At 47.6% G+C, this 14,736-nt stretch overlaps 5 protein-coding genes across 5 annotated transcripts; 1 reads left to right on the forward strand and 4 right to left on the reverse strand.

The window, feature by feature from the left end:
* Window positions 1-412: 412 nt before the first annotated feature.
* PtA15_9A205 (uncharacterized protein) lies at window positions 413-934 on the reverse strand (the record flags this gene model as incomplete). The annotated part of the gene is made up of 3 exons (XM_053172390.1): window positions 413-612; window positions 696-796; window positions 891-934. 3 exons carry the CDS (start codon window positions 932-934, stop codon window positions 413-415), a joined length of 345 nt encoding a protein of 114 aa, XP_053023635.1.
* Window positions 935-1,863: 929 nt separating this feature from the next.
* On the forward strand, window positions 1,864-2,204 carry PtA15_9A206 (uncharacterized protein; the record flags this gene model as incomplete). The annotated part of the gene is made up of 2 exons (XM_053172391.1): window positions 1,864-1,894; window positions 1,966-2,204. The coding sequence occupies 2 exons, from the start codon at window positions 1,864-1,866 to the stop codon at window positions 2,202-2,204; spliced, it is 270 nt and encodes an 89-aa protein (XP_053023636.1).
* A 1,211-nt stretch (window positions 2,205-3,415) lies between these two features.
* PtA15_9A207 (uncharacterized protein) lies at window positions 3,416-4,982 on the reverse strand (the record flags this gene model as incomplete). The annotated part of the gene is made up of 6 exons (XM_053172392.1): window positions 3,416-3,582; window positions 3,655-3,871; window positions 3,987-4,221; window positions 4,293-4,537; window positions 4,607-4,729; window positions 4,800-4,982. 6 exons carry the CDS (start codon window positions 4,980-4,982, stop codon window positions 3,416-3,418), a joined length of 1,170 nt encoding a protein of 389 aa, XP_053023637.1.
* A 2,013-nt stretch (window positions 4,983-6,995) lies between these two features.
* PtA15_9A208 (uncharacterized protein) lies at window positions 6,996-8,573 on the reverse strand (the record flags this gene model as incomplete). Its single annotated transcript, XM_053172393.1, has 1 exon — window positions 6,996-8,573. One exon carries the CDS (start codon window positions 8,571-8,573, stop codon window positions 6,996-6,998), a length of 1,578 nt encoding a protein of 525 aa, XP_053023638.1.
* A 2,188-nt stretch (window positions 8,574-10,761) lies between these two features.
* PtA15_9A209 (uncharacterized protein) lies at window positions 10,762-13,424 on the reverse strand (the record flags this gene model as incomplete). The annotated part of the gene is made up of 4 exons (XM_053172394.1): window positions 10,762-11,126; window positions 11,226-11,455; window positions 12,749-13,178; window positions 13,268-13,424. The coding sequence occupies 4 exons, from the start codon at window positions 13,422-13,424 to the stop codon at window positions 10,762-10,764; spliced, it is 1,182 nt and encodes a 393-aa protein (XP_053023639.1).
* Window positions 13,425-14,736: the final 1,312 nt, after the last annotated feature.

Raw genomic sequence — 14,736 nt, forward strand, 5'->3', positions numbered from 1 at the left:
GCTAATGTTAGTATGCATGTAATCTAGCTCTCAGTTTTTTCTCCAGTCTAAATGAGAATAGCTTTATATTGTTTTTACCTGTTTTGTAGCATATTGTTTTTGCTATTTATAGTCTGAGTCTGTTGATCCAGAAATAAAAGATCACCAAGTCTTTCCCTCTTTGACTCTACCACTCATCCATTTACAGCAAACACTTAACCCAAAATTTGATGCTGGGGGGCAAGCCTCTCTGTGAGAAGGAGACCCTGCGGGGCCCTCCTCCAGAAAGGCTTTGTTAAGCTCGAGTTGCTTGCTGCTTGATCATGGGCCGACTATGCACACACACACACACCTGCGATCTTGCCACAAGATTGAATTGCAGATGCTTGTCGATAGATAAATACAAAAAGAAAAGAAAAAGGTAGGGACTGGATTATTGAGGCTCATGAGAGGATTGAGGATTAGATTTATGCTGGGGCGGATGGTAGGGGCGGTCGAATTTGGAGAAGGTGGACTGCAAGCCGGGCTGGGCGGGATCGCTAGCCGAGGCCGAAGAGTCTCCTAAGCTGACGGCTTGCAGTGGGGAAGAGTCGGCCGGTGGACGTTTCTGGTGGTCGGCGACCCGCTCATGCCCTACAACGAAAAGAAAGCCAGGAATTCAGTGCTCGTCTGATCAGTTCGATCCACCATAAGACCCCAACAAGAGAACACTCAACATTCCCGGGTGTCGGTGGGCCTGATACCTCGTCGTGCCTGATCGCGCCTGCGTTCATTGATGTCTTTCTTCGCCAGATACAGCCCGCCTCCGCCCGCAACCCTGCACGACCAACACACATGCAACAAAGCAATCTCAGTCGACGGGAGAGTGAGGGAGATGATGAGGGATCCCCATGGGATATGAATGGACGTACAGTAATAGGCCCCATCCGAGTGCCATCGATCCAGGGGTGTTCATGATTTATTAAGTTTGCTGTCAGCGATTTGAGGTATGTATAAATATGTACGGGAGAGCTCCGAATTTTGGACTGAAACCTCTTGATCTTGAACGGGTATCCCCGCGGGGTGCCCTCTGAAGGCCCCGTCGGTCCCCATCAGACGTTGGATGTCACGACAAGATGTGCACTTGTCAACTCAACAAGCGGATTGGGCTACAAGGGCTGAACGCTGAGATAGCAGGCTACAAGTCTATGTACACGGCAGTTGCACATCGCCGCCGAAGCGCCCAAAGTTCGGCCGTCAGTTTGACGGACGCGCCCCAGCCATTCATGACCGTTCACATGCCGGCCTCCGGTCAACCGTCAAGCGGACCGCCGAACTTGGCGGCACCCCCGCCAATGCGCAATTGGGCAAGCGGCTGGCAAAAGTAAGGGTGGCTCGACCCCAGCGGCAATTTGCCGTCGAACCCGAGCCCCCCTACAAAATTGATCAGGGCCGTTTGCTCACTGTTCGACCACAATTGCCGGCTGATCACATCACCCCGAGCCCAAAACCACGCTCACTTCCAGATCCACTGCTGCTCACAGCTCTCCGATCCCTTTTGGCAGACATACTCGGGTCAACTCACAAGACACGCTCACTTTGGTTTTACGGCCACCTGGGCACTTTTTTGTTTTTGTTTTTATTGAATTTTACAGTTTTTAATTGCGGCGGTAGACCTCGGTAAAAGCCGGTAAAGCCCTCATTTTTGAATACTTTCTTGACACAATCCATGCTGTTCTTGTAAAGAAGTTCTCCGATGATTTTAATACGCTGGTTTTGCATACGAGTCTTCACGAGGTCGATTGGATACACAGTCGTGGCTCCTACTTATACAGACAATGAGTTTTATAAGACGTCAGAAATGTACAGCCGGTAAGGGAGCGTGCAAGATTAGCCGTCGATCTAATGGTTTCGGCCGATACGACGCTGTCGGAATGTAGCTTACAGGCACCAGCAATCCCACCCAGTCCAAAGTTTTAAATTGATTTGCCTAATCCGTGCCAGAAGTTACCGTCATTCAAGTCATCCGTAGTCTGACCTTCGAGGGTTGTTTGGCGTTCCCACATTGGATCCAAGAGCATGCCGAAGTCAGCGAGCCCAAGACGCGCATTCAATTCGCCCATGCCAGCAAAATGAAAGACAATATGGAGCTCGAGTCAGCCATGAGCTCATCAAGGCGGGTGATCAAAGATGGCCGGCAAGACGGCAAGAGGAAAGACCCCAAGATGGCTTACAGGGAACCTTGACAGGCTGACTCGGGCCGATGGAGCCAAGCGAGGTGCAGAGCTCGATGGAGGATGCGATGTGGAGGTGGGCGTGCTGTGGATGGGGTGTGGGCCGGGCAAGGAGGAGGCAGGCACAGAGGGACACGTATGTGGGTTGGTGAGGGTGGGGGAGATGGAGGGTGGCGGTGATCCGATGAGCGGACTTAGAAAAAATGAGGCGGGTGGATGGGTGAGGGCCGAGGGTGACGTGTCCCTCTGATGGGCGGACTTTGTCTTGGCCCCCTCTGCCCTTTTTTTTGGGGGTTACATAGCAAACGGGAGGAGTTGTCGAGGTGTTGCTTGCCCATCGTTGCCGATCTGCAGGCCGTTAGTGAATGTTGACTGCATGTTGACGCTGTGGCCGGCGGCGGATCGTTGGTCAGGTAATTTTGCCGGCCATTTGACTGGGGTAAAGTTACGGGTTACTTACCTGACTGCAAAATCCGGCGGGTTGGTTGGTAGTTTGGTGGTCATTTTGCCGGCTGACCGGAGGCCGACAGGTGGGCGGTCAATCAGGCGGGTGTTTTGTCTTTGACGGCAGTTTTGACGGGCGAAACCTTAATCCGTGCAACTGCCGTGTACTCAGTTTTTTTTAAACCACATGACAAACTACACTCTTTGAATTATTTTCAAAAAGAAAACTGGTCTTTACAAGAAAAACTCGAGTCTGTAGAGCCAATGATGTGACATTAGAGGCAAGCCTCTCCCTCGGAGAGGTTGTTGAGCTCGGGGCCCGGGATGGAGCAAAAGGCTCGGGTACATCGCGAGTTCCAGCGCTAGCAAGCACACATCCACAGAGAGGATTTTGTTGGAGGGGCAAGAATTGATGTCCTTGATTACGGATGAAGAGAGTTGAGAGTATGTATGGCTATGACAAGATATGACGCTAAACAGTAGGAGGAAAAGAGGAGAACAGGCAAGCGAGTATACATCAATAATGCATATGTATAACTGGAACGACCGGTATCACTGGAAAGGAAATATGTAAGTCACTGGACGATGGGGAGGGTCGAGGTCTAACCGTATATAGATAGGAGGGGAGAGCATTTCGGGGCGGTTATGTATATATGTACAAGCGTGTAAGAGGTAAGATAATTCAAGCATATGGGAAGGAGAGCAAGAAGCAAGCGAGCAAGCAAGGTATGTCAATTCAGACACAACCACCCAAACGTGAGCAGAGGAGACCGAGGAATCTAGTCGAGGAACGACTGGCGTCTGCGATGGGCGCGAGCGGCCACGCCGGTATTCGCTCTTCGTCGATCGGGGAGCGGGTCGGCGGAGTGAAGATCGTGGTACGCAGGGTCGTCCTGCTGATGGCCGTGCTCATCGGCCTGGGAGTCGTCCTTGTACGTCGGAAAGACTACCAAACCCAAGAAAAAAATGAGCTAAATGAAGGGAGTAGGAAGGAGGAGAGAGAGAGAGAGGGCCGGACCTTTGCGGAAGAGCTTGCCGATCTTGCCGTTGCCCACTGGATGGCTGCGGCCGCCGAAGGACTCATTGGACCGCTGCAAGGGCCCCGAATCGTAGTATCCTTCCTCCTCCGTCGCCCCGCCCGTGAGCCCCGCGGACGTCTTTCGACGCTCGTTGGGTGGCTGGTTCGGGTAGCGATGCATGATCGTACCGGGGGCCGAAGAAGACTTTTCGTCGTTCTAGAAACCACAGCCACGGACCCAAAGAAGTGCTTCAGTTCATTGGGGCCTTCTTGGGGGAAAAAGTGGGCGTCCTGTGGGGGGGGGGGGGGGGGGGGGGGGGGGGAAGACTGACCGTGTCGCGTGTCCGCGATCCGCTCCGTCTCCAGAACAGCCCCCCGCTCCCGTCGCGACTGTTCGGACGGCTCTTGCTGAGCTTGCGCCGGATCCGACTGGGCGTCTCACGGGGCCGACCCTGCCGGGTGGCGGTGGAGACGGGGAGGTGGGAGTGACCGTCTGGGGCGCCTTTATCAGAATCAGCATTGGCAGGCTCGCCGGTCGAAGTAGGGTTGATTTTCAGGAGCTCGGAGCTAGAACGTCGGTGGGGTGATGCGGATCAGTAACTCGGCCGGGGTGGCGTGCAGAGAGGGTAGAGACTCACTTGATCCTCTGCGCCCGCAGAGCTGATCGTTCCTGCATCTGCGCACGGATCGTGCTTTTGTAGTTCGACAGATCATAATCGTCCAGGATCGGCTGCGGCGTCGGGGCGTGGTTTCGGTTCCGGGGCGCTTTTGCTTGCCCGTTCGGATCCTCGGCTTCATCCTCTTCCGCCATCACGGCCTGGGCGGCCGGGTCCAACAGAGCCAGATATCGCTCCGCTTCTTCTTGTTCAACTCCTTCCGCCGCCTGTCATCACGGTTAGCAATAGAGTTAGATCGGACTCGTATATAACACTCGTTTCAGATTATGATATACCTCAAGAGCTTCAACCAAGCTTTCGCGCTCTTTCTTGAGCAGTTTGATATCCTTTCTCAAGTTGACGATCGTTTTGTGATGTTCGCGACGTTGTTCGTCCAGGGTATTAGCAAGATCATCGATCTGCTTGTCGGTTGAAATATTTGTCAATAATAGGATGTTTTAGTCAATGGGGATATGAAGACGGGCTGACCTCGCGTTCCGCGTTCTGAAGTTCACGCTGGAAGACGATTGCCTTGGCTCGTTCGCTCTGCAAGGCCTCGGCCATACGCTGGAGGAGGATGTCCTTCCTGACGCCTCCATTGATGCTGCCATCGGAGACCCTTCGAGGCCTGGGCTGGTGCTGGCTGGGCGTGCTGACTTCTGAGGGGCCCATTCGGCTCCTGTTCGTCGTGGGCGCGGCGATCTGTGGATTTGATTTATTTTGACGGGCTACGGCGTTGACTGAGGCGCGTGAAGGTGGGCGATGACCGTTTCCCCAGCTGTTTTCTCCTCCACTTGCCGATAAGACAGCTGCAGACTGTTGTTGTTGTTGCTGCTGCTGCTGCTGTTGCTGCTGTTGTTGTTGTTGAAGTTGTGATTGCTGCTGCTGTTGCTGCTGTTGTAGTTGTGATTGTTGCAGCTGTTGCAGCTGTTGTTGATGGTGTTGTTGCTGGAGTTGTTGCTGTTGTTGCTGTTGCTGTTGTTGTGGTTGTTGTGGCTGCTGCTGCTGCTGCTGATCGAAGTGGAACGAGTTTGAGCGATGGCCACTCGAGATGCGTTTTGGGTTATTATTGTGGGTGTGGGGTGGCTCGAGGACTGCTGTGAAAGATTTACAAGAACATGATGTAAAACAAGACAACACATACAGCACGGCCGAAGTTAATTGGAGCAATTCAAAGACAAGGACGAGGAAGAAGTATCAAAGGTGGCTAACAAGGTTGGATCGCTGTTGGGTGACGATGGAAATCTTTTGCGATTTCGAGTGGCAGCTGTAGGTGGTGATTAGGGCCAGACTGTGGGTGGGGCGTAGTAGTCTGCTGGTCCGGTTGGGGGGGATAGATCGCCGGGGGTGTGGGGCTGAGTGATCGGTGGGTACCGGGGTGAATAGGGTTGCTATGGTGGTTGTATGCGATCGGATTGGTCGCTGGATGATGATCGATCGGGGCTCGATGGGTGCTGCTTGGTTCCTGCTGGTGGTGGTGATGCTGGGAAGACGGTGGTTGTTGGTTGCTGGCTGGGATGGAGGCAGCAGTGCCGGCGCTGGTAGCACTGGGGAGCAGGCCTAGTGGGGTGTGGTGGCGCAGTTGGTCGGAGAGGTCGATGTTGTCGTAGATGTTGATTGGTTTGCGATGGGTGGACTGGAGGAACCTCGAGGAGAAGTCGTCTCCAGAAAGCGGGTCTCTCTCCGACTCGCCCTCGTCCTCATCCTCCTCCTCCTCCTCCTCTTCATGGTCATCGAGGTCATCGGATGAGGAGATCGGAGTGTCCAGCGGTTCTTCGTGTACTGGCAGCTGGCCCTGCTGGTTCATCCTGGGTGGGTTGAGGTGAGCAGTCTGGTCGAGAAGAGCAGTAAGATGTAGTGGATGCAGGTTAATGTCCCCCAATCTTCCGATATTTCCGAGCAACGCCGGCCGTCAACCAAGCAGCGCTCTGGGGCATCAGAAATATTTAAAAGGCTCCGAAGACACAGCTTAGCTAATCAAGCCATCCATCATCATCTCACCGTCGATAACCTTGTCGACTGGGATCAGAACTCTCAGAGTCATCAAGCCTGCAACCATGAAGCTCATCATCCACCGATCCCTACACAGAACCCCTTCCTGACAGCCAGGCTAGGACTACACATCGGTCTGGGTTACATAATAGTTTGTAACAGGATGAATGCTTTTCTGCCAGCTGGAAGATTTGGAAACCCCCTGCAAACATCGCCCAAAAATCATAACCCAGTCATACATCTTTCATGGAGGCACAATTCTGTGGGGTTTCTGTTCCGGATTATAGCCATACCAAAAGGATAAATCTGACACAGTAGCCCGGTCCACACAGGCCACTTTAATAACACCACTTCTATCATATCAGAATTCGTGGTTTCTGAGGAATCCAGCCAGTTTGCAAAAGTGGCCAAATCTCGATCATGGATATACGATAAAAGTAGTTTCAAAGCTCCAGTGTGAGCCAGGCTATTGTATTATCATTGTATAGGAAGCTATAGGAAGTAGTCTGGATATTTTGGAGTATCTCTTAGGCAGAGGCTGAACTCATTTCAATCAATATTTGTTCAACTAAATTTTAAAACAAGATGAGTATCAAAATGGAAATGAAAATGAAAATGAAAATGATATTGATAATTTCTGAGTCTGACTCAGCATGTCAAGATGAAATCTCTTAGTACAGCACAGTGTAATCTTCAAGTTTCTTGTTTTCCTCTCTTTCTTGTGCTCTCTTCCAAGTTTGGATTGCTAGTTCTTTTGAAGTCTTCTTTCCGAAAACCCTTGAAAAAATCTTGGTTTTGTTCCAGTAGAGCCAATACTCTATTCTTATCAAAGTGTTTCTCATCTGTGAAGAAAATCAACCATTGAGGCTTGTTGTACTTCCGATACCAATATTCAAGTAAGGCAACTGAAATCTGGGGTAGAATCTCGTGTGCTCTAGATTCACTGAAATAGCTGATCAAAAGCTTTTGTACTTCTCCAAATCTTGAGCTTGTTAGCGCGTCTAGATCATTAAAATTTAGAGCTTGTCCAAAAATTGGCAGACTATGGGCTGGTTGAAATGATTCGTTGTAAAGAAAATCAAGAAAGTTCTGATGAAGCAGATGTAAATCTTCACTCTTCTCAGTCCCATCATCATTTTTGAATTGTCCTACAAATATTATTTGGCACAGAAGTGTGTAATTAAGAAGACCTTTGGCCTTTTCTAGAATCTTTTGAGTAGAAATGGTTTCATGAAATTTATTTGTCATCCGTATCAAATGTGTTGATGATGGTAGGCTCAGAACTTGGACTGGAAGATCTTCACAATTCTGGGGGGTTCGAATTGTAAGTTCTCTAACACTATGCTTGTTCTGTATTTCTTGAAGCATGCTGTTCTCCTTGAATCCAAGTAAGCTCATATCGGGATAGTTCTTTTGAGGTTTTATCCCCTCAGGAAACTCTTTCAGTCCGATCAGTCTTAATTCCGCAGATTGGGCCCCAGCTCGACTCAAAGTATTCAGCGTGTTGCGGATATTCATTCTCGATTCAATGGCATCTACTACAACAACATTCATGAGGAAAGCGTACCTGGCTTCGTCAGAACCACCGAGCATACTGGCTATGTGGGGATTGTAGTCTTTGTAGTATTCCACAGCTAGACGACAAGCCGTTCTAACAGCTACGGAGTTGGAAAGACCTCTTGTCAAATGTTCAATTATATCAACTTGATGTTTCTGGAATACGCTTTCATCAGGGATGAAATTCTCCAGCTCTACTTTTCCTATAATAGGGATGCCAGATTCGGGCTCAAAAATCTCTCTGGTTATGCGGTCAATCAATTTCACATGGGAAGCCATTTCACTCTCTGGATTAGAGGATGAAGTGAATCGTCTGAGGATAGCTGTATTGACCAACAATAGCCAGGTGATTAATCTTTTGATTCGCTTGATCAATTCTCTCTTTCCCATATAGCTGTGCGTTGATTGATCGACAAGCCGGACCACGCGCCTAATGCTAACAATCGGAAATCTGCCAAAAGGGACCTCTTGTGAGTATCTGCATCTTAACCAGTCATGTGATAGAACCTCGATTCGTGTTCTAAATTTTTGCACGAAGATGTCGAGAACGTCGGGTTGGATGCTACGAATACTAAATCTCCCAAGGTTTTCGAAATAGCTATCGTCGATTGGTTTCTCTGTGTATTTCATGTGCGATTCTATCTTCTGGGGTCCATTGACCCTATCGTTAACTTGATCACTTGACGAAGCAGATGCCACGCCCGGTTTTTTCATCGATTGATGTGGGTCAGAGGTTGGATCTATCCGGAGGTTTTTATAGATAAATAGATGGGGAAAGAATAATTTAGTTCCCCGTTTCAATTCAAATGAATTTTGGACTGCTTACAATTGTGGATATTGCACTCTGAAGTAGTTCTGTCTGCCCTTGCAGAGAGATTGGCCTCCGGTGCTGACTGTATTTCAACACATACGGGTTGATTATCCTGAGCTTCCAGACAATTACCAGGCCGTTGAGAAGTACCTGCAATATCATCACCAATGTGACAATGTTGCGATTGAACAATATGCGATGGACCTGTGAGGCCAAGCCAATCGTCATAACACCCCCTTTCAACATTGGATGTCTCTATGAGACTGGCGGTCTCATCTGCCTGCCACGTCGGGAATTCAACAGCACGCACACCTCGAGTAAGAGCGGTGATTATCCCTGATAGAAGCATGACCGGTTGGTAAACACAAAATGGTAGCATTGAAGCCACAAGAGGTAAGTGTAGACTGCTCGTGTTGAGTTTGTAGTACGGATTGTTGAAGTGAGCCGACGGGCCAGCCAACAAAGTTTCTAAAACTCGTTGGAGAGAGATCAAGGTGTGCCACACCAGTCCCAACTATTAGAGCTGCGAAGACCTGATTAGGCACACATCTGACTTAACTCTAAGTCCCTTCGGCAGTTTTCTAAGTCCCTCCGGCAGTTTCATCCGATCTTCATCCTTCATCGCCACAAACTTGTGACGCTTATCCAGATATGTACGGATATATTCCCACAAGCTGTAATCTGGCAGTCAAGCAGCTCCTTGTAGTCTGGAAAGCTACGGCGTGAGCCTTGAGTAATCATTGTTTCCCCTTACTTGAGTCAGGGAGCTAACCCCTCCGCTTTACTAGGGTTGAGGTGAGGCTCCTTTCTGCTGGCTGAGATCACAGCTATAGTGTCCCTAAAACCCTATCAACTCCAAGTCACATAGGAGTCTGAGACCGGGGCTGACACAAGTTCAAAAGGGAGGCTTGCTCAGCATCAACAACGTTGGCCGCTGCGCTAAACTGCGCTAAACAGTCCTCCTGAGCGTGCTCCGCTGCGGCCATAGCGTTGGCGGGCTATCAGCGGCGCTACACTAACACTACGTGACGGTACTTAGCAAATCTTTCCACAGAAGAGAGGTATAAAGCAGTGTAGTGGCCCCAGTATTTGGTTACCACCGGTTAGCACTAGCTTACACTGCAAAGATAACTGGGTCAACTGTAAGCAGTTGACGTGCCAGAACTTGAGGGAGGCTTGTGGTGTTACTCCAACCTTTCTTAAAGGGTATACTCAACCAAGCTTCAATGCCCAGTGACTGTGCACATTGCCCAGTGACTGTGCACATTGCCCAGTGACTGTGCACATTGCCCAGTGACTGTGCACATTGCACAGTGACTGTGCTTAAAAGGCAATTAAAGTGGGGTTACAATGGCAGCTTGGTTGGAGCAACGGTGAAACAGATACAATACATGTATCTGTATCTGCCTGTATTTGTATCTGTTTTGCACCCAATACTATTTATTTGTATTGTATTTAAAGACCAATACTATACAAATGTATTCAAACTTTGGTGTCTTGTTGCAAATACAGCCCAATACAAGATACTGTATTTTTATCATTTTTGATAGTTTTTCTGTATACAGTCCACAGTGGCCAAAAACAAGAAAATCAAGTTTTAATAATTTATTGATACAATACTATGGTATTGTATCTTCAGGCAGATACAATGCATTTGTATTTACAATTTTGTATTTTTCAACAGATACAATACACAAGTATCTGAAGATACTGTATTGTATAGTATCTGTTTCACCGTTGGTTGGAGCACCCTGAGTCACTGTCAACTGCAAGCAGTTGTCCCTTTTTTTTTTGCAGTGGTAATGCAGCTAACAGCTAACAGGAAATCCCATTGGTTTTAGTGGCATTGAGCTAAGCTACGCTGTGATATTGCTATTGGTAGCGTAGCTGATGCAACATTGTCAGTGAGTTCAAATTCTGCTTAATTGTGATGGATTATGAATTTTTGTGCAGCTTTTTAAAATATTTTCTAGTTTTCATTGACTTGGAATTATATGAAAATGTAATACACATTAATAGATCAGTGGATTTATTGGCCAACAATAGAATTATTGCTAAGCAAAAATCCTATCACGTTGCACAGAAGGTCAATCACCTCTCCAGATTGGCTGTTGGTGTCAGAGCCTTGGACAGATAGTCAATCATAATCTTCCAGTATTGTTTGTCAGTTTGGAAGTAACTAGTCAAATAATCTTTGTCACGATTGTGATTTTTATACCAACTACCGATGAGGGTGAGTGCAAGACGAAAAACCAAGCAACTTGACTCCTGCAGGGCGATGTAACTGATTATTTCTTTTTGGATTAGGTCGAAATTGAATTCCGAAGTTATCTGATTGCTAGGAGATTTCTCAAATGTTCCAACGAGGGGATAATATTCACCTCGTGGCTGCAGTATGACCTCAGCGAGCCACTCAGAAAAAGCCTTGTGCGCATTGCCAATCGGCTTGATTTCAACTGAGGTTAGATAATCCAGTAGGTGGTGGTGGCACAATTGCAAATGGAATAATAAATGTTCTATCCTTGACACCAGGTCGCCCGTTGGGATTTTCTTACGATTGGTACGCGTGATTTTAACAGTGAATCGTCTCTGTGGGCCTTGATGATCGACCGGTTCTGATTCGAGTGAAACCGGAAGGCCAATCATAATTTGTTTCTTGCTGGAAGGAGGCTCGCACTTTTGTTCGGTGAAAGCATTCAAAATCAAAGCTTCATGTTCTTCCAAAATGGCTGCTGCACTACCGTCGAACGTTGAAGGTGAAAGTAGACGTGGGGAAATATTCACGCTAGGAAGATAGAAATTGTTTAATCGGATGTCTGTTTTCGTGTTTTGCCCAGGGACGGCCCTTCACCCTTGTGAGCTTTCATTCGGGAGACAGTGGTCTCTAATATAAGTGATTTCATAAGTGAACGCAAACCCGGTTCATCATCCGGGAAATGTTCGGGTGACTTTTTGTTAAGACGTTTGTGCCAAGCCTGGAAGATAAAAATAGAGGCCCCATAACAGTTTTCTATTGATGGCTTCCGGCTAAGATACACCAAGAGCAACGCCTGGAAGCTCCCAAAAGCCTGGCTGTCTTTTGTTGGCATTGGTTTTTCAACTTCTCCCATTACAGGGTAACCGCCTCCGGGGGGTCGAAAAGCCTCTTTCCAAAGCCAATCAGTCAGTCGGACGTCAGAATTTTTCTCGGCTTCCAAGTCGATCTTTCCACGGTACCTCCTCGATATGAACGTGTTGATGAAGATCAGCCAGGTTATTAATCGATTAAACGAGGAAAGCATGCGCAGCCGGTTTTTGGTTCTTAATCCGCCTTTAAAAGATTGATCGATTACCCGAATTATCGAGGGGCCTGATGCGCCATTTTGATTGGAGGTTAAAGTATACTTTGTAAAAATGGTAGACAAGTACTTTGTTGAAACAGTATTTTATTAAGAACTCAATAAAAGTAAATACACTTTGAGAATTGAAAACAATAGTTAGACCTCTTTGAACGTTGAATAATAGGTTAATAATGTAAAAGAAATACCTCAAAGAAAGAACCTGCGCGAATACAAATCTTGAACAAAGACAACGGGCGACGGCAACAAACACACGGTATTATCACAACAAACTAGTCTGAAGAACAATTAAAAGAAAAGTTAATATAAACGATCTTTGATAAGGATACTAAAGACATGAAGTAACTACCTGCCCCGAGACTAGATCTAGCTCCTCCTGAGTGCTTAGAGTCAACGGCAGTTGAGATTGATCTTTGATTTGATTGAAGAGGTCCAAAGAAGATTGTCTTCGAGTAGTTTTTTGGTAGTCGATGATTGAGTCAATGTGAGTGTTTGATCGACGAGTAGCGATGAAAAATGGGATAACGGAAAAGGGAAGGAAGGGGAGGAATAGAGTTGTTGGCGAGTAGAGTGTGGGTCAACAGAGTTTTTTCGGGAGCGGAGATTTGATTCAGATCTACATCTCATGCATCGACTATGCATGACGTCATGCATACACATCAAACCTAATGTGTGTGTTTTAAACTTCAACATACTTAACAGCCAGAAAATTGGGCATTGCAGTAGATCGGTAATCTGACCCGAGCTTGTGGTCTCCAAAGTGTTTTTCAATCTCTACCCGAAATTTGTTTGTGAGCTGTAGCAGGTATTGCGAAACCATACTGGTGCGAAGATAAGACTCTAGTTCGAGTTGCTCTTTGGGCGAGTTCATCAAAAACCCTGACTGTTCCATCACAGGAATTCCATTTTGTCCTTCTGCTGGTTGTGCGGCCTGGCCCGTTGCGGCGTTCTTCTTGGTTGTGGTATGGCGATTATTATAGTGTACCTGCCTGTGGTATTGCATACTTCGTAGGACTGGTTGCACTGGCGAGTTGAAAGCGGCGTCATGAGGAAGATGTTGCGCATTCCCCTCATTGCGGTTTGTGTAAACCTCGAGCAGCTGTGACATCAAGTCTTCCTCGCGATCACTACTGTCCCCGTTGGAGTTGCTGATAGCATTGTGAATCGGAGCTGAAGACACATGATTAAGAACAATTTTAACCAAAATATTAAGTACAATGACTCAGAGTCACAGTGTGTCTGCCTGTAGTTCTCCATACCTTGTAAGACTGGTTGCAGGGAGTTGGATGCGGAGCCATGATGATAGCTTAGCGGATTTCCATTATGATTTTCGTAACCCTCTAGCACCTGTGACATCAAGTCCTCATTGACCTGGTTCAGGTTTGAGTGCAAAACTGCAGAGCTGAACTGAGCCATCGGATCTGAATTGAGATAGAGAGAGAGGAGCATAACTATCCTTGAAAGGTTTTGACTTACCAGTGTCCTGGTCCGCGAAGGATTCTAGCAGTGATTCCTGAACACGAGTGGGTCTCCCCGGCCGTTGTTTTAAGAGTTGATTAGAGTCTATTGGGACACGATAGTCCTCAAAATTGGATGGCCACAAACGCGAGGACGCATATGAACGCCCGCTGCTTAAGCCAAACTGAGGATTCGACGGAGAAGGAAAATAAGATTCTGATCCTGACGGCCAAGTTAGGTGATGTCCCTCTCGAAACCCTGCGAAGTATCTGGTGTCGGGCCAAGCAGGTGTGGAAGAGTGCGATGATTGGCCGGGAGTCGATGGGTTTACTGAAGGCTGATGATCTATGGCGCCCACTTGATTTTTGTGTCGTTTTGCTAAATTTGGTACCAGCTTATCAGCTGACCCATTACCACAGTCTTTGCCAGCATTGATTTCAATCTGCGCTTACGATTCTGCTTGCCATTCTGAGTGTTTGTCCCCATATCGGCTTCCATAGTCGAGAGGTGTTCCGCTGATTGGCCCGACAGTCGCTTTCGATTCAAATCTTCATTTGTGAAGCTGAGACTCGGAGGTGCCTCTGGCCCAAGCAGAAAACGGTTTCCTGAGTCTTTGTGTTGACTGCTTGAATCAAGGATAGAGGGGATGGTACCATCATTGTTTGGTAAACCATCTAGGCGCAGCCTAGCCAGAGCCTTGGAAAGGATTAGGAGCCACCCCACTTTGAGAAAGAGAGAAGCAAGCATTGTCAAAGAATTTGCAGTTCACACTGCAACAGGCTGTCACCGCCCATTACCGGGGCTAAGAACCAACACTGCAAGCGTTACAGCCTGACAAGGGTAGGGGAGATATCTGTAAAAACCCCGGGGAAGGAAGAAAAGGTACCACCCGACTACACGATTGTAGCGGGCATCAACTCTCCCCCGGAGAGGTATACACCAGGCCATAACACTCCCCCGCAAGCCAATATCACTGATAACAGAGGTGATATTGGATTGGACACCAAATGGACTGGTGTGAAACTACATACAAATCTAAGTGTTACTCCCCGACAGACTTGTTAACTGTCAACTTTCACGCATACTGGCTACTATACTAATGCTATTTTTTAAAGACTATACTATGATTTATCTTAAAATGGGACTTTTGGCACCCATGAACCGTGGAACTATTTTAAGGCAACCACACTCCTAAACCAATAATCAATAATATGCTTATATGTAAGACTAGGAGTAGCTAACACAGTTATGTCATGTTATGTGAGGGTTA

The sequence above is a fragment of the Puccinia triticina genome, chromosome 9A, assembly GCF_026914185.1.
Source record: "Puccinia triticina chromosome 9A, complete sequence".
Taxonomy (NCBI): Eukaryota; Fungi; Basidiomycota; class Pucciniomycetes; order Pucciniales; family Pucciniaceae; genus Puccinia; species Puccinia triticina.